The 27,924-nt window shown below is 43.0% G+C and overlaps 1 protein-coding gene across 3 annotated transcripts in view; it reads left to right on the plus strand.

The window, feature by feature from the left end:
* Positions 1-27,924, plus strand: part of Gclm (Glutamate-cysteine ligase modifier subunit) — an 84,692-nt gene that overhangs the window by 34,568 nt on the left and 22,200 nt on the right. For all 3 annotated transcript variants that reach the window (XM_075880342.1, XM_075880341.1, XM_075880340.1), the window contains 2 exons: positions 6,425-6,481; positions 16,462-16,655. In XM_075880342.1, coding sequence (XP_075736457.1) covers positions 6,425-6,481; positions 16,462-16,655 — 251 coding nt within the window. The remainder of the gene's footprint in view (positions 1-6,424; positions 6,482-16,461; positions 16,656-27,924) is intronic.

Below are 27,924 nucleotides of genomic sequence, written 5' to 3' on the forward strand. Positions count from 1 at the left end.
TCTTCATTGTAGTGTGGGACGCTTGTTCGGGATTTACAGTAAATAAGTGAGGCTATACTAGCAAACCCTGGAGGAATAAACAAAGGTACTAACAAGCCTCATTGTCCACTATGAAAGAAGTAGTGTGTGTGTAACTTGTTTTGTTACTCTACATTTTCTACCCTGAAAGAAGACCCGTTATACATTTTATGACTTCCTACAAAGCAAGTGATACTGCAAAGATTACAACTGGAATATACAAATGCAGTCATTCAGTTTCCTTTGAAAGTGAAGCCTCACTTGAAAGCTCCATGTGCGAATGATTATTACTTACGTTGGAAATGTTGACATATCGACACGCTGCTGTTAAAGAGACACTAAAGTGAAACGATGAATCTGCTTCTATCTACAGATAAAGTGTACTTTGAAAACTCCGATAATGTTAATTCTACCGTCACAGGTTTAATCATTGAAAATAAAATCAAACATTCTTTTTTAAATTTCATGCTGATATTACCGAATTTCAAAGTATACTTTTCGTATTTTAGTGACAATGGCTTATCGAAATTTTCTGAAAATTGGAATGTTGAATCTCTGGCTCCCTAAGAGCAAAACAACTGCTTGCACGCTCTACAGAGATGTGGCCATTGCTGTACTTACCAGCGAGGAAGTACTGGCTACATAGTCAACACTGCCAAAATCTGTAACACCATGGTAATTGGGGCAGGAACTTGAGATGGCATTGTCTACATAGTCCTTTTGTGCGTTTTCTTGCAGCAAGAGTAGTGATTGTGTTGTGAAACAGTAATTTGCCTATATGGCAAAAAGCCTCTTTCTCTTTGGTGTCCCTTGTTACGACCGGCCCTAGGGAACCAAGCAAGAAGAGTTTGGGGGAGAACCGGTTCTTGACCGACGGGGTCGTCCACCCCAACCTCCCCATTCAGGCTCCTCCTCTCGCCGGGAGAACTCCGGAATCTGCTGTGCGTTCGTGACCATGTTTGGTAACATTTTAGGGCGCCGTGACCATATATGGACATCGTGTTAGGTTGTGCCACTCCATGTGTTGAGAGAGGTGTTTCCCCCTCCCTCGTGGCCGAGGTGCCGGGGACACCGTATTTGCTGACGATGCGGACAAGGCGCCCAGTGTCAACAACGTGGCGCTATAAAATGCCGAAGACGTTTTGTATCACTCTCACTCTTCTCTCTTTGGATCAGTTGATCACTTCTCCACATGTAAATAAATCTCTGTCGTTCGTTCGGGCGCTTCTTCTCGCTGAATTGTCGGACGATGGATCCTGCGACGGGGCCAGCTACTGAAAACGAGACCGGCAGGACCCGGAGTCCCAACACCCTTTAAACTAATACATATGATGTCAGAATCCAATTTTTCTTTCTTTTATTTTTTTTCCTTTGTTAAACATTGTGCTGAGATTCATGAGCTCACAACTGGTATACGCTGAAGGCCACTGGCATACTTGGGCAAGTACCTTAATTGTGTATTAGAAAGTTCTGAAGCCTGTGATTCATTTATTAATGTTGTAAAGAATCTTGTGAAAAGGTAATTCCAGGTGAACATAGCTTTTAGCAATGTTTTAACGCCAGGGCAGTTGGATGTGGCGCTTTTTTATAAACTTGCACGCTTTGATCATCCATAGCTTTGATATTTTGATGTATATGAAAACCTGGCTAACAGAAACCAAATAACCACCCCAGTTTCATGTACAATGGTCTGGTGCGTTCAAGCGGCCGGGGAAGTGGGGGTGGCATAGAAATTTAGGTTATAAGGTCAATAAGTTATGAAATTACATCTGAGTTTTTAGTAATAAATAATAGCATTGAGTGTTTGTTGGTACGTTTGGAGAAGTTAATAGTGTGAAGGTGTTATGTGTCAACCACCAATGGGGGACAAATTAGACTTCTTTGACTATCTGGAGCATGTGCTTTCTTTTCTATGTCGATTTCCCATGCCTTTTGTAATAATGGGAGATGTCAACATAAATATGTTATCAGGTGACACTGCTGCTAAAAAGTTTGCTGAAATCATTCACTCCTTCGCATGCACTAATCTTATTACAGAAGCCACAAAAATCACAAAAAAGAGCGCTACATTGCTTGACATATGTGTAACAAACATTCATTCACAAGACTGTATCGCTGGACTGCTAACAGTCAACTTAAGCGACCATCTACCAGTTTTTTGTCTACTGCCAAACACACAGGTCAAAACGCAAAACCACGGTGAAAGCCTTATCTCGCAGCATCAGTGGCGCAGGCTTCGAAGTTTTGCGTACATATGCACACATATTCAGTCAATAGATTGGGCATGCATGTTTGAACAAGGAAACCCCAATGCAGCATACGAGGCATTCTTTGAGAAATTCAAAGCATCTTATAAGCAAGCATTTCCAGTCATTTCCTAAAATCAGAAACACAAACGGGCAAGGAAGCCGTAGATTGAAGGAAAACTACTTAAAAAGATGATGCGAAAAATAAATTTTATCACACATTCGTTCAGACAAGGAACTTGTAAGGGTTGTCAGAGTTTAAACAATACCGTAACAAGCAGATTGAGTACCGAGTTAAATCGAGCGAAAAAAGCATATTATAAAAAGCTGTTTACAAAAATACAGAATGACTCTAGGAAGATGTGGAATGAGGTCAAAAATCTGATGCAAGAGAGACAAGCACCATCACTTTGTCTTCAGACTAATGCAGGCATTTTATATAGCAGCGAATAAGATGAATCAGTATTTCGTTACCAGTGCCGAATACAAAAACGAATGCACTACAGTTCCTTGTATTATATTGAAATACTGTCTTAGAAACTTTGTATCCCTATCTGCAGTGACATCAGATGAAGTAGTACAATTTATAAATGAGATTAAGAATAATATAGCAGCTGGTTTTGACGAGATAAAGGCAACTATACTAAAATATGTTGCTGATATTGTAGCTAGAGTTTTTGTGCATATAATAACAGAATGTTCTAGACTGGCATTTTTCCAGACCGCCTAAAAGTAGCAAGAGTATGCCCTGTCTTTAAAGGTGGGGATAAAGGGCTAATAACTAATTACAGGCCAATATTCGTCCTTCCTATTCCATCTAAAGTATTTGAGAATGTAATAAACATAAATTCATATAAGTTCCTACCAAGTGTAATGTGATCAGTGAGGCTCAATACGGTTTTCAAAAAAATAAATTCTGTGAAGTAGCTTTGATAAATATTAAAGGGTACTGACACAAAAACTTTGGCTTAGGGTTTTTCTGCTGCAGTGTGTTGCTGGTGGCCTGTTAGTCATGACCCAACACATTGTTTGCTGCAGCACGCGATAGATAATTAACTACAAACCCCTCATTATCGATCAATTTCAGTTTCGGTATGAGAGAGCTCCCAAAACTGCGTGCAACTGTCGCCACCTAGCGTGTGCAGATCTTGACCACGTCACCACACAGAACTATGACACGCTTCCGCACGGTCTGCATCATGAATTACTTTGGAATAGGAAATGGTACTGAAGTGTCACCAAACACAAATTTCTGAGCGTTAGCCACGGCCACGCATTCGCAATGAGCCACCAAAAAGTATAGACTGCAGGAACAAACACGGCAAAAAAAAAAAAAAAGATGGCTATGGCGTCATCATAACTTGTTCTGTTGACTACAGCGCGGTGACGTGGGGGAAGTAGGGGGTCACCTCGGGGTCCCCTTCGATGGTGTCAATGGCGCGATAGAGTCGAGGGCTCACGCAAACTTGAAAATTATTTTTATATACTTTCCCAGCTATATTTGCTGTTGATACTTTGCAGGTGATATACGAATGTTCTTGGGAATCGACCCCACAGGCAATCTCGACCATGAAATTTTGTATCGGTGCCCTTTTAAACATGAACTAATTAAAAATATCAAACATAAACTGTACTCACTTGATTTTTTCATAGATTTTAGGAAGGCATTGCATTCTGTATGCCACGAAGTACTAACGTGTAAACAAAAGTACTAGCGTGCAAGTACGGCATACGTGGTGTAGTTCTTGAATTATTGAAAGACTATTTATCAAACCGCTATCAATATTTTTGTATAAACAACAGCACATTTTTTTCTGCAAATATAATACGAGGAGTATCACAAGGGTCAATACTTGGCCCTCTGTTATTCATAATTTATATAAATGACCTGTGTGAAATCCCATGTTCACCCAAGTTAATAATATATGCAGATGACACTAACAAATTTTTTATTGGGACATCCATTCTAGCGCTTGAATGCCAGGTTAATGACTACTTATATTAGCTAACGGGTTATCTTAGTTTGAACAAATTGCAACTAAACGTAAGTAAAACAAAAAACATAGTATTTGCCCGGCCTAATAAGCCGCATAGCTACTGTTTTATGTGAGGGCAGGGAGATAGAGCAGAAAACTGGCCAGAAGTTTCTAGGCGTATGGTTTACCGAAGGCTTGACATTGAATACACATGGCCCCACCCCAGTGGTCTAGTGGCTAAAGTACTCGGCTGCTGACCCGCAGGTCCCGAGTTCAAATCCAGGCTGCGGCGGCTGCATTTCCGATGGAGGCGGAAATGTTGTAGGCCCGTGCGCTCAGATTTGGGTGCACGTTAAAGAACCCCAGGTGTTCGAAATTTCCGGAGCCCTCCACTACGGCGTCTCTCATAATCATATGGTAGTTTTGGGACGTTAAACCCCACATATCAATCAATGGAATACACATGTAGATAAATTAACGATAAAGCTGTGGAATGTTTATACTAGCTCAGTGAAGTTTTACTAAAATGGTTACAAGTAGATTTATATTATGCACTTTTCTATTCTAAAATAACATAATCTATCTTAGTATGGGGAACTACCACACAGACAAACTATAAAAATCTACTAGTTCTCCAGAAAAGAGTCTTACGAGCATTTGTGCAATACCACGGCATTTTCAAAGACTTGAAAACTGAACCACTCTTTGAAAAGTATGAAATGTTAAAGGTAACACAGTTGTATTACTTCAGACTTTAGCAATGGGTCAAACAAGATAAGCCACAATGTCTTTAGAACACCCGGAAGTACTAATTACCACATGCATCAGCAATGCCACAAAATCCCAACACTTAAGACAAATTATGGCAAACAACACGTTCATTACCAAATACCTACAATGTGCCTCGCTTTGGTGGTCTAGTTGCTAAGGTACTCTGCTGCTGACCAGCAGGTCATTGGATCGAATCCCGGCTGCGGCGGCTGCATTTCTGATGGAGGCAGAAATGTTGTAGGCCCGTGTGCTCAGATTTGGGTGCACGTTAAAGAACCCCAGGTGGTCAAAATTTCCGGAGCCCTCTACTGCGGCGTCTCTCATAATCGTATGGTGGTTTTGGGGACGTTAAACCCCACAAATGAAATCCTACAATGTTAAATCGTCTACTAAATATCACAATTCCACACCTAACACTATTAAAAAAAACATACTAATGCATCATAATATTGAGTACGCTAACTAAAGTTTGATTTCTAATATCTTGTCTAATATCTTGTCTTTCTATATCTTTGATTTCTAATATTTTACAACATGCTCATGGATCTCATTTTGTATTTTCATGTTTTGCTGTTGTTTCATGTTGTGCTGTTCTATTTTCAGCTCTGCTGAACTGTTGCTTTGTCATGAATTTCTTTTGTTTTTACTTAACACTGCGTAGTAAGACTATGCTAATGTTTGCTGTATTTTTGTGCAATAATATTGAAAAATATTTGTTAGATATGCAGATGCTCTGTGGCTTGCGTGCTTAACTCTATTTAGGAGCAGAGGCCCTTTGTCGGGCTGTATAGCATTTAATCTCTGCTCTTGCTCCTGTAAGTTTTTTTCAGGGCAAAGAAACTTTCAATTCAATTCAAATGCATTTACTGTGAATGCTTAGTTAAGTAGATCGGTTCAGGTGTAGGTGGGGTGCGAGTGTTTTCTGAAATTGATATCGAGTTTCATGTAAACATATGCGTCCTTACGTATTGCCTGTAAATACCTTGAAATCAGCTGAATATAGTAATTGAAAATTCTTCAGGACCACCTCCCACGGTGCTCTAATGGTTATGGTGCTCGACTGCTGACCCGCAGGTCATGGCATTGAATCCTGGACGGAGCAGTCACATTTTTGAGGGAGCCAAAAATACACGTGGTTCATGTACTTAGATTTAGGTGCACGTTGAGAAATCCCAGGCGGTGATTTCCAGGGCCCTTATAATCATATCACATAATCATGTCATGGTTTTTAGGACCTTATGTGTTTACTCACAGCTAATTTTGTTCTTGACACTAGCAACAATCTCCTTTTCATTTATTTTTATCTGTAAAGTGTGCAAAGCTGGGCAATATTTTGCCAAGGTTGGCATTTTTTTGTTTTTTTGGCATGAAAGTTCTGTGCTGCTTTTAACATAAGTTGGTATTTTCTTCCAGTGAAGGTCTTTCTAAGCGACTTTGATGCAGCAGCCTTGGAATCTGCTACACGCAAAGGTATTGCTCGCAATTTGTTTTCTTGGCATATAAAAATTCTATATGTGAAAAGTGGTAGGTTGTGTCTTTGAAGAGGCTGTTCATTGTTTGGAGAATGTTTAGCATATCATACTGGGTTAAAGTGCTGTGACCCTTTAAAGAACTTCAAAAGTTGTGGATATTGTGAATGTAGGTACCGTTTCATCATTCAGATCTTGCGGGCAGAACGGCAAAATGCCATTTCAGTTGAAGTGTTCACTGTGCACCACTGTTGAAGAGAATGCCTTAGCTGTATTCAAATGACTCCTGGGCTTATGCTAAGTTCATGCCTCACTTTTCATGGTTTGAAACACAGTTCTTGAAGGGGACCTGCCCTGTGGCACCTCTTCAATTTTAGTCTAATGTGCAAAGGAAAATATGGATATTTAATTATGATATAATATGGTGTTTCCTCCTATGGTAGTGTGGCATGAGTGTCACACCTCCACATTTCCAGTGGTGGGAAACCTGCACCAATTGTGCCAACCTGTGCCAACTGGACATTACTGTGCCATACTGCTCTGAAAGGGTCTTTTTTTGTCTGATTTGTGCTATTGCTACACCACAAGGTGGTTTTGGATTGGCAGGTAATGTTGGCAGCATGAATATGAGCAGATATTACGTGATGGTCGTCATGTTGTACACTTGTGCTGCGAAATTTGCGTACTGTTGCTCAGCTGTTAGAGCACTGAATCGGCCGGTCAATTATTCTCACTTCGGTGCAATCGTGGCAGTGCTCGTTCTGGTAACCACTGGCAAAGAATGATGGTGATGAGGCGACCTCTGAAAAGTGCACCAGTATGACATCGCCGATAAAAACCTGACGAGGCGACCTCTGAAAAGTGCACCAGTATGACATCGCCGATAAAAACCTGGTGTATGTGGTGTAGCGCCATTTTAAGCCTACTGCATTCCTTTAATAGCTGGCGACTACCTGAGCGTGCAGGAGCATTGATCACTGCTTCCTTGATCGTTGTACCAGACCGTGTTCAGCGTACACCACTTTGCTGAAGCAAAAGAAGCTCACTATTGCAGACTTGGGCATTTCACATCAAGGGCACCGATACAGCAAGCATAGCACTGTTATAACCATACTGCACGCTTTCGTAAGCCAAGGGCCCAAGCTCGCCCCAGTCCGCTGAAAGGACCACTAGATCATTGCTTGCAGAAAGTTCACATTATCGCATTAACGTAATAGCTTTCTCGCCGCATCTGTGTGCGATCTGAAGCGCAGTGGGCGCAAGTGGCTTGGCACGGTATGTAGACCAAGTAGGCGAAGTGCTGCACGCAACTATCTAGTAGACGATTGGCTTCGTGCAATCGTACTATGCTTCAAAAAAGCTGTCTGTTTTCGCTAAGTAGGAGGTCGTGGTACATATTTATCGCAGACAGCCGCTTATGTCTCTTTTGTTGCTATGCCAGTCACTGCATCAGCTGCATATCCCAGACTCTGCAATAGTTTCGAAATGCTCCTTGATGTTACCACCACTTGCCATCAGTCGGCGGTGTGAGAATGCCAATAATTTCTGAAATTTGGTAAAAAGAAAGAAATGGCTTTGTGGTCAGCACTTTGGGCAACATTTGCTGTGGAATTGTATTTATTCCTTCTTTAGTGGCGTTGGCGCACAAAAAGATATGCAAACTAGTAGTTGGTGGTTAATGCATACTACGTTTAGTGCGCAATTAGCTGCCTTCTCGGTGTGCATGTACGTATCGAGATTTTACTGTAAAAAGCTTTGAATGTGTGTGTAGGGCATAGGCACGCTCAGCGTTCTTATTTAAGGGGGGGGGGGGGGTAATTGTAGCACCCCCTCCCTATTATGTGACTTCCCCACCCTCTTGCCCCCCCCCCCCCCAACTTATGTCAATGTATGGGGCTAGCTAGCTTTGCACCCCTCCCCTTGCCATCTTGCCTCCCCATGCACAAGCTTATGTAAGTGAGTGTGCCTTCGCGCAGCTAGAACTTCAGGCTGCAGGTAGCTTAATTGTTGGGGCCACATTCTTCTCTGTTTTATGTCACTGCTTCTGTATGTAACCCTGCTTTTGTTTATTTTTCGGGCTTATGTGTGGGCTTGCTACTTCTGTATAAATGATTATATCAAGTCAGAGAATATTAAGCTAAATTTTCTTCCTCTGTGTGTATTATGAAAAGCCTGTGCATGCTCCAAACACAGAGGTAGCTGCTCCGAAAGCAGATTTTGCCTGCTCCACTGTCAGCTCCAAAATGCTGGAAGGCGTTCCCACCACTGCTTTCAACTTTTCATGCAATTATATGTTTTTATTGTTCGGGGTTTTTCAATTTATTAATCTGTAGCTTTATGACAAGTCCATCGCTCTGAATGAGCCTTATACAGCTGGTCAAAAGAAGTGCTGCAGTTTAGCCACTTTTTGCCCATCATACAGTGCTGCCATCCCATTAGTAAACAGCGCCATGGCAGACTTTTTTTTGTTTGTTTGTAACACAAATAAGAATAAGGCTTGAAGGAAAAATGCATGGTGCATGGCACATCCGTTGTGTTTTGTCTTAGTGTCAATAGTTTTTAACTTGTACACATTGGAGGCTGTTGCATTAGATCTTGGTGCGTTGATGTGGCTGTTTAGCCTTGTTGATCCAGGATATCGGTGAGTTACAGTGTATAAAGATACCAGGACAGAAAAGTAAGAAGGCAATTGGTGCTCAGTTGCTCTCTGGTTCTATCGGTCTGTGTTTCTTCTTGCTGCAGTTCACCATTATGAAGATTCAAGAATCTGACCCTGAATTTAGCATCATTGCATTGTTCAAAGCAAAGTTAGGGGGGAGATGAAAGTCAAAACAGCGCAAGTTTGTTTCTCAAATGACATTTTTGTTTTTATTTGCTTTTGCAAGTTCAATTTCTCTACTTTCAAAACAAAAGATAAAATCATATTTAAAGAGCTCAAGGTGGCTACTAAAAAACTAAAAAGTGCTCATTGTCTAGAGTCCCCTGGAAATTGTCACCTGGCTGCTTGCAACTGCATTTCGCATGAGCATTTCTCTAAATCTACATGCTCAAAATAACAATCATTGCCAAGCTCTCTTGATCGAAGAAATCATTTAAAAAAACATATCTTGTGAGCTTTGGCTTATATCTTGAAAATGCATTCTTCTCAAGATCCATTTCTGGGCAAATACTTGAGTCAAGACATTTTTCGGTACTTCTCAGGATGAAATTTGCCCATATATTAACATGCAAAAAGTGCAGGTATCTTCTTTGAAATGAGATATTTCCTGTGTAATTAATGCAAACCTAAAGCAAGCAATTGGTATTGGCTGAAGATTCCAAGAATTCTCGCATTACAATTTTTCTTGTTGATTAAAATGTCTTATATGCTCTTTCTTGCTTGCATTCTAAAGTTAATGTGGAGGAATATGAGTGTCACAGAACGAGCGCTAAAAATGGGCGCGCCGCCAAATTCTTGCGGTAACGCGCGGAAGAGACGCAGGGAGGTCAAAAGAAAAAAAAAAGAAAACAAACATCTAAAGGCTCCTTGGGGCGCGTGCTCTCCCTTCGGAAGCGTGGCTTCGCCGACGAACCTCCTCGCCCCACATCGGCTGCCGAGATAGCCTGCGAAAGTTCTAGAACGAAAGGGGCGTGGTCATACCGAGTTGAGTCATCGGCCGCGGAGGGCATTCCAACCGTCTCGCCCTCTTCCCAGCCTTCGCTGCGTATCGCGTCGACGAAATGACGAGAACCTTCTGGAATGTCGCGCGCAAGGTATTTAACCGAGCACCCGAGATGAGAGATCAGGAGAAGACGGAAGTTAGCGCCAGAGTGCATAGGGATTCCGCCGTGTAGTCGGCGAAGGTTTTGTCCGTAGAGACAAAGCAGGAGATGAAGAGGATTTCCACCTGAGGGGTGAAGGCTCGAGCTACAGGCAAGAGAGTGTGTTTACCGCTATCGAGCGAAGACGCGTGGCGACAGCTGCGTGTGTGAAGCCGACGTGTTCGGGCGAAGAAGTTTGAAGCTTGGAGAGTAGCCAATTCAAGAGGCGAGGTTTCCTGGAAGAGAAACTTCGAAGACTGCGGAACGACAACAACGCTGGACTTTGAGTGAGTGATTCTCAGAAGAGTATCATCTAGACTTTGGTTCCAAGAACTTTGGACTGAATAGGTTTTCTATCTCTTTAGTCTTTAAGTGTCTTGGCTGTTCAATGCATGCGACTGCATTGTAGTGCGTATTGTTGTCTGTGTCCGTTGTTTTGAGTGTGGCTGATTGTACTGTGTAGTACGTTGTTTGATTGGTGACGTATTGTATGTAACTATTGTGGAGTGTGCATTCTTGTGTACTGTTTTCGATCTGCCATTTTTGAGAATATAATATTTGTTTTGTTTATCAACTCTCGGCTCGGACTTGTTCTTTGGGCCACAGCCGGCGTCCGCTGGCGCGTCAAAAAGGACCACTTCTAAATTGTCCACGCTTTCGTGGTGCGGTTCGGGGGGCCGATACTTCGGCCCTTGGAATCAGCCCGGCGATTGCCTCCCTAATTAACGGGACCGGTGTGACAATGAGCCATTGATGGCCCAGAACCGTATATGTTTAGTGGCTTAAATTTTTTGTTCAGAATGAACTATGTTTTACACATTGTCATAACACAAAATGACAATTGTGCAATTAACTATATAACTAATGACAGACTGTGTTTACTCGCGTAATGAACACTCTCGCATAATAAATGTGCCCCCCAATTTCAGTCGTCAATATTTTGATTTTTTTTCTTGTGTAATAAACGCAGCCCCTACATTCATTAGCTACAGTCTTGCTAACCGACACCTGGCGCATCTTTAGCCGTTGGATCTCTTCCATTTTTTCATTATTATGCCGAATCTTCTCAGCCACCTCGGCTCGCTCCCTATCCCCTTTCCTCGTTGCCGCGTGCCGTATTGGTCTTCTGTCTGTGCGCAGCACATCTCCCATCATTTTTATCTGTGCGCCATAGTGGGGTTCACGAACGGTGCGAGCGTAGCGACATCTAAGCTGATAAGCACATGGCAAGCGAAGGTCACAAATCTACCCATGCCAGCCAACGATCGCTTCCTGCAAATACGAAACTTGAAATCCCAACAATGTTTATGCGATTTTTGAGCAACAAGATTGGCTGTTGCGAAAGCTCATTTGACACTAACGGGTCGCAGGTTTCTGGATAACTAGAAAAAAAATTCTTGCTGCCCAGAAAAGATGGTGACGATTTTCGCAACATGGTAGCACCCCCGATTCTCGCTTTGTTTGTTCTTCGCTCGTGCAGGAACTTCTCACGTGGATAAGAGGCGACAGCCATGTTTTGTCGTTAATCTTGTTATCGACAGTTTGTTTTGATGCTTCAGAGTTAGCTTTCTGCAATGTTGGTTACTTGCTACAATGTCAATGGCGTCGTCTTGGTCGTCGTGCGAGGTTATCGCGAAATTGACAAAGTGCGTTGTAGCGCACACTTTTGGGTGGCTCTCGAGATTACTGCGGGTACTTCTGTTGAAGTTAAACGATTTTGAGAAAAGATAGCTGCAAAACGCTTTGAAGGCGTGCGCGGGTGGCATGGCGACAGCTTGCAGAAGATAGCTGCTATCAACCACCAAAGATCAGTAAAGTGCAACAAAGAAGCTCTTTCCAAACAGTGTACACTATGTCTATTGCAAAAGGTTATGCAACGAAACTTTTTTTCTGCAAAACCACATTTTTTGCTCATCTCGAAAAAGTTTTTATGAAATTTGCCCACATAATAAGTGCACCCTCAACTTTTCTCTGATTTTTCCGAGAAAAAAAGTATGTTCATTACAGGAGTAAATAGGGTATTTGAAATCAGTATGAAATGCCAAAAAGACAGCAAAAAATTTTATTGCTTTAGACTACAGATAAACAAAAGTTTTTTTTTTTTTTTTTTTTCGAATCACATCTTGCCTTAGAGCTATCCTCTGTACCATAAAGTATGCCTACAGGGTGTGACATTTGTTTGGGACTCGATTTTCTTAAGGAAATTTTATAGCCAAAGCTGTTACGAGATCACAAATTGGGTCACGCGCAATGCCGTAGTTGTCCGCCGCCGGTGTCTGTAACCACTTCGCACGGAAAGAAAAAAACTAGTACTAAGGACACAGTGGGGCTCGAACCCAGGTCCGCTGGATGCCAGCCCAGCACTGAGCCACGCTGGTGCTTGGAACTTGTTCGCAAGCCTCGGTTAGGCAGGCTTGATGTCGGGAAAGGAATCGCGTTAATATGAGTAATAAAGCGTTAACAGCTAAAAAAGAACCAGGCGTCGCACAATGCAAATAGCGTAACAAGTTGGTCGTGCAATGCTCCAACTCATTACAAAAGCTTGTTTTTGATCACCTATTAACTGTGGCACATACGCACTTCAGGCATAAAATCCTCATTGTTGTTAGCCACTGCATGAACAATTGGCACGAAATTTCTTGCAAGTGTTCAGCGGATACAACGCTTCTCAGAAGAATGACGAGAAATAGCATAGCGAATGCTGGTCTACTATATAGAACTTCTTATTATTAATGCCGTAGTTGGTACCCAGCAAGTGTGCTTCAGCGTTTCTAGATATTGTAACGGGGTTTATTTGCAAGCTCGTTGCAATTCAGTTTGCAATTCAGTTTGCAAACTCATTGCGAGAGGCGGCGGCGTTTTATCGCCGTTGCGATAGGTGACGCTGGCGTCCCGTTGAGATCGGTTGGGAAGCAGTGAGCGGCAGTGACCGTTGCTTCAGCCACATTTGTTTGGTGTGTTTATGGTGCTGGCGCCTTACTCATGCCTGTACTTCGAGTTTGGACGTGTTCTACTATGGTACTAACTTTTTGCAGTGGATACCGTGAAGTGTCAGGAAAAATTCTCGTCATGCCGACGTGCAGCGCGCTTGGCTCCCGTTCGGGGTACGCTTCGGCAGCGGCGGCAAGCCTTGCACCGTGAAATTTTTTCAAGCCTTCAAAGGACCCTGACTTACTGAAGGCATGGCAAAACGCGATCCCGTGGAAGAACTTTAAGGTAACGTGAAAAACATACTTCTGTGACATTCATTTCGAGCCTGCGGACATCGTAAGTTGCTATGAGCACACCGTGAACGGTCAGACTGTAACGATACCGCGAGGCAGATGGACACTGAGGGAGCGCACTGTGCCCCAAATCTTTCCAAACATACCCGAGCACCTCTTGAAACCAATGGTGCCAAAGTCGGCAAAAAAACAACCCAGAGTGAGGACAGTGGTCCTGGCCCAAGTTGCTTGCTGCCAAAGTGATGAAGATTTATGTGACGAAATCGACGCATGTGACGGCATGGATGTTGATCAATGTACCGATGTTCGCACGTTAGAAGCAGCGCCCTAATTTGCTGTTGTGCAGGGCAGCCCAATATTTGATTCCTGGAATGTGAGTGCCACTACCTCTCAGGCTATTTTCTACTAACTCGGAAGAGTCTGGGGGCGTTGTGAACATTGAATAGGCTGTTGTGATCCGGCAAGACTTGGCGGTTGAAGTTAGTTTGAGAGGTGTACTTGTCCCGCCTTGCAGCTATGTCGGGAAAGATGAAAACGTTCAGACCCGGTTTACAAGCCTGAAGAACTAAACAATGCTGCTTTTGTTTTCAGAGGTTTTTCTGGGTGACAAGAAGTTATGGAGGTGACGAAGACCACCCTACCCTAATCAGCTTTTCACACATGTATAGGCTTCTGAGCCTGTATACACCAATCAGCACTTATGTCACTGGGAATGTGAGTGATGAGCAGACTTTTGTGCTTGCCACTGTCGCAGACAGCATGAAAAGGGGGAGGAAGGACTCACTGTCATCCCATGAAAGACTCCAAGTGGCCGTAGGAGCGTAGTTAGCGAAGACCTGTTCTACTGCACAGAATGAAACACTGACAGCACCTGATCATGGGTACCCCACACCAGCAGCACAGGACTGTGTTATTTACTACTTTTGCGGCTGCCTTGTGCACTCTTACCTCAAGCGTGAGAGGTGTTCCGACTGTATACGTAGTATCCAGTCTGAAAATGCGGAGTGCCCAGAGGCATTTCTCACTTTGGAGAGGGAAGTTAAGCTCGGCAGCCTCAAATTGCCATGATGGGAGCTCTTCTGTATGTTTCGAGGCATTGAAGCCAAAATTTCACACGAGCTGGCCAACAACCGGCTCTGTGCAGACACCTTCTGGAGCCTCCTCGACGCCCTTTATGAGTGTAACATTACTAGCATCGGCTGTCCTGCTCACAAGAACAACTCTACTGTAGAGCTTCTGCTCTCTTACATTTGCTAAGAATGCATTTTATTTTGCCTTCAGAGATGCTTGCAAAAGCCTCGGCTCTTGAGAAAAAGTTGCATCTGCTAGAAAAAAAGTGAAACTGATGTGAAGGCTTGCACTATAGTACTGTCACCTTAACCCTTGTAAATATGTCCCCGCAAATGTAGCTGTTGCATTTACTTTCATGAGATCCAATAAAAACTACAAAGCATTTTTCTTCATTCCTTGCTTGTTCTTGATTTTCAAGGCTTTGCAGAAGATTTTGGCCATGTAATGCGTGTTCTGGTAAAGTTAGAATATGATTGGGTATTATGGGATCCTGGGACGATTTGTGCGCGCATTGGCGAAGAACAAGCGCTGGTTACAACGGGACACAGATTGAAGGAAGGTAAGCGTGCTGCAGAGTCCTTGCTTCTCTCTCTTTTGTGTGTGTGTGCTGTTTGTTTTTGGTTATAACGCTGAGATACAACGAAAAAGCACTTTTCGTTGAAGCCAAGTTGAATGCGAGCGATGCTACGCTTGTGCTTCCAAACGATGCGGCAGACTTCTGCCAGTGCCTTTCCAGCAATAGCAGACGACGCAGCGAGACCGATCTCAACGGTACCGCAGTGCCACCGTCTGATTGGCGATTGCAGTACGCTGCTCCGCGCCACTGGAAAGCCGCGCGTTTTGCCAACTGACCATATCTAAAAATGTTGGTTTGCTTGCACCACATACCACATGAGTGTTTGGAAAAGCCTCTGAAATTCCACTCTTCGAGCTTTTGCTGTGACTGTGCTGCACCCTCTGTGCAGGCCTGGCGTTTTTGTGATAGTGGTTGTGTTGAATATTGTGAGATTGCTGTACAAAGGCCAGGAACAAAAGTATTGAAGAACAATCACATAGAAGTGAAACTTATTGCCATCCACACAATGGCAGCACTAAGCTACAAGGATATTCATGCAAACTTTTTGGAAAGTAATGCTTTCTAGTTTAGGAAAAATTCATTATGGCCTGCAGAGAAGAAGCAAACTACTTCATTCAGTATCCAGAGAGCAGTGAAGTTGGCATAAGGTGTGCAGTGAAATATAAAATACAACTCTGCTTTCAATGGTTCCATGTTGTTGCTTGCAAAAGATAAACATAGTAAAACTGTTGGATATGAAGGTACTATAAATGTTTTCACTTTTTCTTTGGGGTATGCCTAAACTTTTAAAATTCATAACTGTTGGCGGTGAAAAACAATTATTTTCAGATTTTTTCAATTAAGTCTACAATAATGAAGGGCTGGAATGAGTGGTATGGTGCTTTCTTTGTTTTCATGCTTACATTTTATGGCTTACGAAATGGGTTCAGACTTAGCACATTGAGGCATACTAGCAAAATGAGATCATCACGAAAGGCAACACTGAGGGGTTCGGATCATGTAACTCCTCTGTTCTGTCCATTTTGTGTTTTGCTTTTGACACAGATGGTTGACTTCCTGTGCCACCATCAGGATGAGATGGTTTGAAGTGGGTAGATGCTCAAATTGTGACAAATTTTGTAAATCTACTTGTCATGTTATCTGGTGCGTTTTTTTCCTTTAAGCTGTAAGCATGCTAAAGCCGATTTATAGTTATTCCCACCTGGAGGATGTTTCCTCATTATGAAGTGCACTTTGTTTATTCAGTGGCCTCTTTGTGTCATCTCACCAGTTACAAATAGTATTGTGGAATCGTGCCTCATTTTTCAGTGCTGGAGGAGCTTGGTGTGTCAGAGCTGGACTCACTCATTGTGGCTTTCCCGCCAAGTGCAAAGTCCAGCACTGAAAAGGTGCGCCCTCTATGGGCTGCCGCGGAGCAGATCTACCGCGAGGGCCTGGCGCTCTCGGTCGGGGTTAGTGACCTGGACACAGCACAGCTGCGAGATCTTCACTCATGGGCTGAGGTGAATAGCAGTATTTTTGTATGTTTGGAGGTCTTCAGTATTGGTAATTGGCTCGGGCATTTGCTGGACCTGGCTTTAGACCCGCCTGCATTGGTCTTTGGTTCCCATCAAAATTGAAAGAAAAAATGTAGCTTTTACCAACTGCCTAACTTATTTCCAGGTAAGTGTACTCTGGCTTGTCTATTGAACTTTATTTTTCATTTGCATATTCTACTTCAATTGTGAGAATTTACTGTGGCATTTGTCTGCAAAAGTAAATGGGCACAGGATAGCTGCAATGTCGTGCGTAAGTCCTCATGAAATGTTTCCCCCTTGCAGTGCCATTTTCACATTTTATTTAAAGCATTTTGTCATGACATATTAAATAGATATATAAGCTTCTATGTGCTGCTTGAAAAATTATTGGACTCTATTTGCACTGCCTGCCCCAGTGCAGACACTTATGTTGGTAAGGAAATAAAAAGCGCATTCTATGGCACTTACAAAAAGAAAGACTACTGGATGTATATATTCTCTTGACTACCTTGGGGGTATTACAGAGCACGGTGAAACAAAACCCATCTAAGCCGAGCAAAACAAGCAAATGACTGAACAACTTCTGTTAAAGAACTTGGTGAGAAAAGTGATAGAAAATTTTTTAATGCAATAATCCCTAGAGATTATTAATATACAAGCTAAAGCACATATTTCTGGGCACATTTGAGCATTAAACAGTCAAATCTCTCTATGAAGGAATTGACAGAACACGTGAAAAAATTCGTCACAAAATTTCTTTGTAGCGAAATTTCATCTCTGGACCACAAAATTTAAGAAGATCTGATGATTATGACGTTTCCTTTGAGCCCAGCAAGCGAGTGTATTAAACTCTCACTAACTCAGCCGTACCTGGCCGAACACTGATCGAACGTATTTTCTCGCATATAACGCAATCAAAATATACAGAACATGTATGTATAAGTTGAGGTGCAGGTTATATATATGAAAATTTTAGTGCACAAGTTGGCTTCATGGCACAGCTTCACGGCAATGCAAAAAAAAAAAAATGGCCATACGCAAGGCTTCCCGTAGTCTGCGGTTGGGGGTGCCAGTGATATGCATGGCTAGCTGGATTCGTAGCAGTCTTTGACACCCTTGAAAACCCTTGAATTTCGAAATGAAAATTTCAAGGCCTTGAAAACCCTTAAATTTGTTTGAGGTTCTTAAAAGTCCTTGAATTTCGTCAATCGAAGTTCTTCAAGTCATAATTTAGTGGATTTTTTTTGCTAGTTTGGCAACTATGTGGTTTCTAGCCAACAAACCACCCAATTAAATACGTTTCTCTAGCCATAGTACAGTGTTTTAGTACAGTGTACTAGAAGTGTTGTGTGGCGTGACCGCGCCTCGCCGCCTGATCCATTTCGCGTTGCCCGTAGTGGTGGCGCTGCAGTCGAATAGTACTGAAAGAGCCGCGCGCCACGCTCTGAAACTGCTATGCCCTACGGCTCCTCCGGCGCACTTTCTTGATGCAGATTTCTTCGTACCAGCACATCATTCATTTCTAACACATGATGTCATATGTCATAACCCTTGAAGTATGACACACCAATCTACTGAACTTTAGCTTCTTAAAAAATCTTGAGAAATCAAAAAGTATTTAGAAATGGCGCATTTTATTTTGATTTCCTCTGTCATAACTCTGTCTTCGTTGGTTAGGCGTCTACAGTATTCAGAATAACTGAGCTGATTTATTAGATGTTATCTCTGCTCAGAAAGCTGTCAGATGAAAAAAAAAAAATACCGTGTCAAACGCACGCAGAACCAAGAGGCTGTAAGTAGAGAGGGAAGAAGGAGAGAATCTGAATCCCCTAAACCACAAATTTTGTTTGTATTTAACTTTTCAGGGTATACTAAAATATTTACACGCATTCACAGCGACCACCCATTGCTGAAGTTGGTCGTCCTGCTGCACACCCCACTACCTAAAAAAATCCTGAGTAGCCATGCACCGAAAGTTTACAGTTAGCGAAGCTCAATATAGTGTGTCTCTACAAATGCGCACTGCAAGTTTCACCTTCTCGACAGTATGAGGTCTCTAAGCTAGTTCAAGTCTAACGTAGTCACACGAGAAATGCACTGCAAAAAAATAGCGGCTGTTCCGAGGGGCATTATATGTATATTGTTAATGGGGCGGTGATGTATGTGACTTGAAAGCGTGTACCTGTGGATATATATATATATATATATATATATATATATATATACACACACACACACACACACACACACACACAGTCGAGCCCGCTTATACCGAACCTTAGCGTGACGCGGCATCCATTCGCTGTATCCCGAAGTTCGTAGTAAATGAAGCACATCTTTTAAAAAAGTTGCGAGTGAAAACACAATTTTTTTTCCTCAAAAAATCCGTGATGCACATGTTTCGAAGAGAAGAAGCGATAAGGGCGGTCTCGAGTTCATTTAAAACGGCAGGGTGCTCGTTCGCCGAGGCCCGAGGCATAAGCTCTATGAGGCACTGGCTCCAAAGTTTTATCGTTCTCGCAATACAATTCCTTCAAATCGCTCTCGCCATGTACTTCATTCACAATGTCCCATCAGTGCACGGTTCCGCAGTGTCAGCATCATCATCCGCCGTAGTTAAACCATCATAACAGATGTCCCACCCGCTCTACCAGGTCGAAGTCAACGACGCGCTGCCACAAATCACCGCCGCAGTGGTCCTGTTAGGAAGTGTCGGGCTCGGCACCGGGCCCGACGTCGACGAAGTCGGCCTCGCGAAAACAGTTTTGCGCGCTAGTAGCCATCATCGCCACCCAGGAAATGTTCACCATCTCCACAGCTGAATACCAGGACGCCCGAAGCAACAAGTTGGCTGCAAGGTGGTCAACAGCTATGAGCAAGCGCTCTGCAACGCGGCGCCTAACACACGGATTACGCTCAAGCCAAGCAGTCACACTGTCGACGTTTTGTTGAGCGGCAGAAAAAAGCGTGCTAGTCCTCCCGTCTGCCATCCTGACTACACCCGCACACCAAGAGCGAGCAAGATGCGCACACGTGACACACATGCCAGAACGCGTGGAACAGCTTTGGGCCCGTTTCCTCTCATAAAACGAAACTAATTCGAGCCAGCGTGGCGGGCGTCGCGGAGCGACAGAGACAGGCGAAGGCTCGGAGGAAGCTTCCTTTGTGGCCGAAGGGGTTGTGATAAAGAGAGGAGAGCAGACTTGCGAAAGAAGGGCAAGGAGCTGCGATAAAGAGAGGGGAGGATGCGGCGGGAGGGCGACCTTGAAAATCAAAACACACGGGAAGGAGGCAGGTTGGGTAGCTTGCTTGAAAGGTCCGCGAAACTCGCACGTAGAAAAACTTGGAAAGAGTGTCTGCGCGCGCAGAAGTCAAAGCATAGCCACCTGGATCGGTGTGTGCGGTCGTGTTTGAAGAATCGGCGGCCGTAGTAAAAATCGTTTTGTTGTGCCGGCGGGTTTGCGTGGCCTCACGAACTTTGATATTTCGCGCTTCGTTGTGGCAAAGTAACAGCCGTTTTCGCGCTTCCGCACGCGTGCGGAAGGCATGCTGAGCCGAGTGCACAGTACTGAGCGAGAACAAGTCCTAAACACGAAACGAATCACTGAGTCGGTGGGGTCGCGTACACGCGTGCACTAGACGCAGACTATCGTATACAGTCGATGACCGACGATGTTAGCAAATGGTCTGGTCACTCCAGGCCGGCGACGCCAACTAGTGAACAAAAACAGTGTAGATGGCCGACCGGTCTTCGAAAGATCGGTGACAGTGTGAAAACACGGGCCTCGTCTGGTGATGCGGGGTGCTCAGAGTAGCGGGGCGACAAAGGACAGAGAGGTGCATAAAGAAAAGCAGTCGGGGCATGGGGCAAGGAAACGGCTTTCGTTCATCCATGGGTTGGGAAAAGCGGCAACTAGAGGGTCGCGGAAGCAGGGTCGGCGTTTAACAATAAGAATGTATGGGCACCTCGCCGATGCTTGATCTGTGGTCGAAATTGGTTTCCCGGGAAGTCGGCAGACCGCCGACTCCGTTCGCTGTAACCGATCAGCGGCGCTCGGACACATTCGCTGTAAGTGCGATTTTGTGCCATTGAACCAATGTATATTTTCACGGTCTATTCTTCACGGGTATTCTATCTATTTTCACGGGTATTCTAAAGCATAATCAATCAGTCAATCAGTTTATTATCATGTCATAAAAGGATGTTACAGGGAATAAAATATACAGATGAGGGTCTCAAAGTACACGACTGCAACGGGACCCTCAGTGAAGATTACAAATAATAAAAGCACAAGCAGCTGTTAGAATTGCAGAAATAAATATATACAAAGCAGAATGAAAACAAAGAAGCATGAAATCAAAAAACAAATAATACAGCATAAAACAACACAAAAAAGATAGATCAACTATTTAACAGGTACTCTTTTAATGAGTTTTTGAATGAAATTGAAGAAACTTTGCATTTTAGCGAAGTTGGCAAATTATTCCATATGGTGATGGTACAGAAGAGAGAAGATGATTTACCATAGTTAGTACGAACCTTAGGAAGTAAAAAGTTATTATTAGCCGCAAACCTGGTTGTGTTAGTATTAACTAACATCTTAGGATCAATGAAATTTGCAGAAAGTTGATTTCTTATTTGTTTATGCAGAAACATAATTAAATTAAACCTGAATAGATAGGTAACAGTTAAGATTTTATTGCATTGAAGAAGGGGAGCCGGCGCTTCTGTCACGAGAACAGTTAAAAATAGCGCGAATAGCTCGATTTTGTAATGTTGTACGGATGAAAGATGACACAGGTAAGTATTCCCCCATGATGCGATGCCAAAGTGATATGAGAATGAATGAATGTGAAGTAAAGTGAAAGGAGTGCTTTATGAGAAAAATATGAGCAAGCTTTGAGTAATGCGCGAATGCCGAGTACTGCCGTTTTTCTAATGTGAACAATAAGGAGAGCGAAGTTAAGGTTAGCGTCGAGGTGAACGCCAAGAAAAGATACACTGTCGCTAATATTGCCACGTTCCATTTCCCAAGTTTTTGTTATCGTCCCAAAACACCACATGATTCTCAGCGCAAACCGCGCCTGCAGTTTTCGAGAGGGTTCCGGACTGTAGTAGATCATTTCGATAAGATCACGCCCACTGTGCGAATGGTACAGATTGTTCTGGAACGCACGCCGCCGCCAGCGATAGCGCTAGAACATTCGACGGCGGGAGTATAAATGCCGACGCGCTTTGCCGCTTGTCAGTTGTCGATCGAAGGCCGACGCTCCGTTCGACGCTATCAGTCTGAGACTGCTATCTGTGCGAGACTGCTGCTGTAATTGGACTTTCTGTTTACCGGGCACAGGTTCGCCCAAATAAACAGTTAAATTCCAACAAGAAGTCTCCTGTCTTCGGCCACGTCACGACCCCGTGACAATATTAATCAAATGAGAGTCAACTGTGAGCTGTAGTGAAGAAGTTAACTTGGGTTGAGCTGATCTAAAAACCATAAACTTAGATTTATTTGGATTAATAATTAAGAAATTTTCCTGGCACCATTTTGACACGCTACAAAGTACAGCATTTAATTTATTAGTGACGTTATCAATACATCTATCAGCAATGGAAATGGTAGTATCATCAGCGTATAAAACGCAGTGAGCCATGTGTATAATTTCAGGAAGGTCATTAATGTAAAGTAAAAAAAGTAACAGACCCAGTGATGACCCTTGAGGAACCCCTTGATTTATTGTTTTAGTAGAAGAAAATGAGCCCGATATGTAAACAGTATGCTTTCTGTTAAGGAGCTAACTGTTCAAAAATTTGAGGGATGGACCTGTAATACCGTATGATTCGAGTTTCTTGGATAAAATGAGATGATTAATGGATCGAATGCCTTTGTGAAGTCTAAGAAAACTGACCGTACTACAAATCCTGCGTCTATGGAGTGTTTGATGAAGTCTGTTAGGGAAAGAATAGCAAGGTTAGTAGAACCTCCAGCACGAAAGCCAAATTGACAGGGCTTCAGTATATTAAAGTTATTAAGATACTTGTTTAGCTGAGTTATTGATAGTTTTTCGATGACTTTGCTCAGGGAAGAAAGAATACAGATGGGGCGATAGTTAGAAGTAGATTGCTTGTCACCCTTTTAAAAATCTGAAGGACTTTAGCTATTTTTAGAGAAGTAGGGAAACTGCCATGCTTGAACGCAAGGTTTATAATTATAGAAAGTGGTTCAGAAATAATGTCTACTGCCAGTTTAAAGTGTCATGCTGAGATTTAGTCTATACCAGGGCCGGTTTCTTCGAGACTTTTGATTGCTGTAGAAACATCATCAGGGCTCATGGGGAAAAGAAAAAAAGAATGATTAGAATGTTGTAGATTGCAGCAAGAACTGCTATGTTTTTCACTAAAAATTTCGAAAAAATAATTACTAAAAGCATCAGCAACACTTTCAGAGTTATCATGTGTAACGCCTTTATATATGACTTTCTGCACAGGTGAACTATGTATTGATCGATTTAGAAAATCCTTTAAGAGTGGCCATTGTCTTTTAGAGTTGTGTTTTTCACTAGATATTTGGTCATCATAATATTTTTTCTTGGCTTTTTTTCAAGAGACACGAAAGAACATTCGAATATTTTTTTATAGCGTGAAACTAAAGCAGTGTTAAATGGTTGTCTTTTGACTTTTATGTACAGGTTATCTTTTTTACGCATACTTTTTAGCAGTCGCTCAGATAACCATGGGTTCTTAGGATATTTGTACCTCTTTTTACATTTGACTGTTTTAGTACATTCTTCTACGGCTTTAAGGAAAAGGGAAGAAAACTTGTTGAATGCCTGGTCTACACTGCATAAGGACGTAACACTGGACCAATCAGTTTTAATAATGGCATTGAAAAGCAATTCCTGGTCAAGTACGGAAGTAACACGCCTGGGGGATCAAATGGCTTCACGACGTTGAAAGCAAGAAATATGGGATAATGATCAGTGATGTTCACATCAATTACTCCTACAGAGGGAGAGGGCGAGAAATTACACATGGCATGATCAAGCAATGAAGCAGCACCAGAAATAGGACATCTAGTAGGAAATGAAATGAGAGACTCAAAACCGTATCCACTGAAGCAGTCATTATATTCTGTGCATGCACAATTGTCTGTGTTAAGCAAGTTGATGTTGATGTCTCCAACTAAGACAACGCGCTTGCCTTCAGATGATAACTGATGCAGAATGGTATCCAGGCGAGAAATGAAATTTCTCATATTCGAAGAAGGCGAAAGCTAAATACACCCCAGAATAACGTTGTTATTATAGTTTAAAAAAGAATTATCTAATTCAATCCACACGGATTCGCAATGCGAGATGCCTAAGGAGAGATCTTGTCGGTGGGTGTAGGACAGATCTGGGGCGATAAATATTGCTGAGCCACCATAACTGTCTGAACAACGGTGACAGTACTCAGCTTCCTACAATGACGGGCGAACAGATTGACGTCATAAGTGCAGAGCCATGTTTCAGAGATGCAAATGATGGAGAAAGAATGCGCGAGTGAATATATGAAGTTATAAATATTATCCAAATTTTTGCGGAGGCTCCCCGCGTTGAAATGAACCAAGAAGCGATTATTATCATCTAGCATATGTTTAGCCTCGTCAGGGTATAGCAAAGCCATGATGATAAGATGAAAATGAACGAGTTTTCAGCACGAAAATGGGCGTAGGACTCAGTGGCTATGAAAAGATGCTAAGATCACTATCTTTGATAATGCGATATACTCTGCCATCACCTGACTTCCGCGCCTTGATCTGGCAATTGTCTGTCCACAGAAACTGCCATTTGTGCGTTTTTTTCAGAGTTAGGAGCCTTAGCAAACAATCTTTTGTTCTCTGGAGACAGGTGATCATTGGTATAGATTGCCTTACTTGAGCTACCAGAGAAGCCAACATCAGAAGTGTTCAGACGGGTCTTACGCGCTTTACGAACAAAGTCATTTTTCTTTCCACGGCAGCAGAACCGTGCAACAATGTTCTTTTCATCTGATTTCGTTGAAACGCGATTAACTGTGTCAAAATCACTGGGCGTGACAGGACACTGAATAGCTTCGCCAATCTGCATCACAATGTCCGCACAGTCCTCACCCTGAGTGACCGGAACGCCCTTGATTTCAACATTATAGAGCCTCGAGTATTGCTCCAACTCCATAATCCTTCTAGTCAGTGCCTCATTTTGCGCAACTAGTTCCTTCTTAGCTAGTTTCAATTCATCCTGCTTTGTTTTCATAGAGTCGAAACTGTCACACAGAAATTGAACACTATCACTGAGAGACGCATGTTCCCCGAGTCTTTCCTGTGCTAGCTTTTCTTTAATTTTAGCTGTTAGTTCATTCGCAAGGGTATCAAGACTAGAGCGAACCAAAGACTCAAGTGCTTCAATTTTTTTGGCCAATTCTGCGTTGGTTGGCATGACAGCAAATACACAAACGATGGCAAATACACAAACTAAGATAAACACGAACTGGGAAACAGCAGCTGCGGTAAAAGAGAACACACTAACGTGAGCAGAAAACAAGGACACCAACCTGCAGAGCAAGTAGGAAGCAATCAGAATGGGATCCAAGAACCACTTGCCACAGCTGCTGCCTCAAAAATGATGCGCTTCCACGGGAAGCGTCGTTATTTATCCTTGTGACGTCACGGTAGTAGGCGCCTTCTTTCGGATGATGACGTCGTGGATACAGGCGATTCACAGGCCGCTGGACTTGGCAGTTGATGAGCCGCACACGTGCCCTGAAGACAGCTGTATCCAGATAGCTGCAGAGCAAGTAGGAAGCAATCAGAATGGGATCCAAGAACCACTTGCCATAGCTGCTGCCTCAAAAATGATAGCTAGTCAAGTGTCCACTGTCGAATCAACACACCCCTGGGTCTCTGTCTTTTCGGCATGGCTGAGAAGGGCAAAGCAGGAGCAGATAGCCAGACTATTGAAAGACCAGAATTGGACGCCTCCTATTTGCCGGGGGTAACTGCATAAAGCCATTTTTTCATCTTGCGGCGAGCACATTTAAAAGAAAAATCACAAATAAAACTAAGACCTTGTATACGTTGCACTTTTTCTTCTTTTTATTTCATTCTCCTTTCCGGACAGCTATCTGCGGTTTCGCATTCACTAATTGGTAGCTCTTTGTCAGCACGGTGTATTCTGGCCAGGTGGCTTATTTCACTGCTGCTAGCAGTTATTTTCTGAGTGTTGGTTGAATCTCACAACTGGGCTAGACCCCAGATCTCTTAACAGTGTCACCCAGTAACAATAACAATAGTCTCAAACTGTACCCGAAAGTGAAACTGAGACTTATATGGTTTTTATGTACAGTCGCCAACCGATTTTTCGCACCGGGCGGGGACTGAAAAATGTCTGAAAAAACGAACAGTCCGAAAAATTTGTTTTTGTCAGAAATATAAACTTTATTGCATCAGGCAGGCTTAAAGAAGTCCATGATTCTGCCTTGCCTCATACTACGCTTGGAAGCAATTGGGTTCGCCCGTATTTGCGCCAAGGTGACATCGTCACTGTAAATGCTCGACAAAAGCGTCACCGCGGTGGCGATCTCCGCCGCCGACAGCTGCGGGCGATCATTGTCGTTATCATCTGAACTGCTCTCCGGCTGCGGCACAACCTGGCGAAAAATTTCGTCTGTGGGCTCCGCGCACGAAATTGTCATTGTCCCCACGAGATAAATCTTTAAATCGGGAGTTTTAAAATGTTTGCTTCCTTTACTGAAAAGTTTAGGGACTTGCGCCCTGACCACAGACTCAAATGTACGAAAGCTACAGACAACACTTTGTGGCCCGCCAGGCCCGCGATCGCCCCACGCTACTTAGGATTTTCTGCGGGTGAGCCGCGCACGGCGACTAGCGTTATGACGCATGTTGCAGTGGCAGCAACAGTACCGCAAGGGCTCGCGGTGCGCTATTCTAAAACTTCCTAATATCATTGTTGCAGGCACATTCATTTCACCACTGCGCAGTTCCACCTCCTCCCTGTGCGGTGCGATGATGACAGTGCTAACCACTATGGCTGACCAAAGACAAAAAAAAATGGTCTCGTGCCGCATTTTCTAAAGCAGACACGGCCTCTAAAACTTTAAATATGACGTTTGCTTTCCAATTCTGGTGGCCAGAAAGCCATTTTAAAATTTAGTTACTAAGCTTAGTCAAGCCGTTGGAAAACCCAACATGGCGGCGTCCGTACAGGTTCGTGGCGCAGCTTAAAACAAGCGATTTAGTCCAAAAAATCCAAGTTTCGGGGGCGAATTCATCCGAAAAATCGGTCGAAAAAATGCATTGACCTTATGGGAACCATGTTGGTGCACTTTTGATGTCCGAAACATCCAACAAGTCCGAATTTTTGAGTCCGAAAAATCAGTCGGCGACTGTATTCTAAAATCCTGAGCAAGCGCCATCTTCCACCGCCATTCTCACTTTTTCATTTACTGCTTTTATTCGCCCACCTAGGGCAAGTGAAAAACAGGAAATGCATGCATATTTAATAAAGTATTTCATTGGAAGCATGGGTGTGCATTCTTTATTCTTAACGGCTCTGTCTGCTGCCATTTTAAGCTAATTAATACATGAGCAAGAGCCCCTCTCCAAATGTCGCCATGTTATCTTTTGCCATAGGGGGAACACTTGATTGGGATTTTATCGTAGGTGCTAATTTCAAAACATGTACTTAAGAGCATAGGCATTTGGTCACAAACAGCAAAATATGCATTTGTAGGCTTTTTAAGAGCGCTATAATAGTCCTTCTTCTTCCGTTCACATCCCTTGTATCAAACTGTGGCGACTGGAGTGCAAGAAACAAAATAGGCATTTGCCCTAAAATCTAGTCTCTACTGATTACCACTCTCAGTTGAAGCTGAGTTTCTTTCAAATTTTTGTGTATGGTATCACTACTCTGAAAATCCCCGGCTTTGCCAGTTAGATACTTAGTATTCACCAATCACAGGTCCAACTCAGTTTTCCTTTACCTTATGTAAATTAGTCCATTTTTTAATTGCCCTTTTATTTAAATATTTTGTAGTATTGTGATGAAAAATTACTTCATCGACAACTATATGCCTTACACGAGAGGCTGTATTTAATCTAACGAAGTTTGGATATAAAAAAAGCCGGCTTTATGAAATAAAGGTTCAGCTGTGCAATTGGTGCTTATCGATACATTCTACATGAAAACCAGGTAATCATACAAAAATTGTATTGATCAT

Source organism: Rhipicephalus microplus, chromosome X (genome assembly GCF_043290135.1).
Source record: "Rhipicephalus microplus isolate Deutch F79 chromosome X, USDA_Rmic, whole genome shotgun sequence".
In the NCBI taxonomy this organism is placed as follows: Eukaryota; Metazoa; Arthropoda; class Arachnida; order Ixodida; family Ixodidae; genus Rhipicephalus; species Rhipicephalus microplus.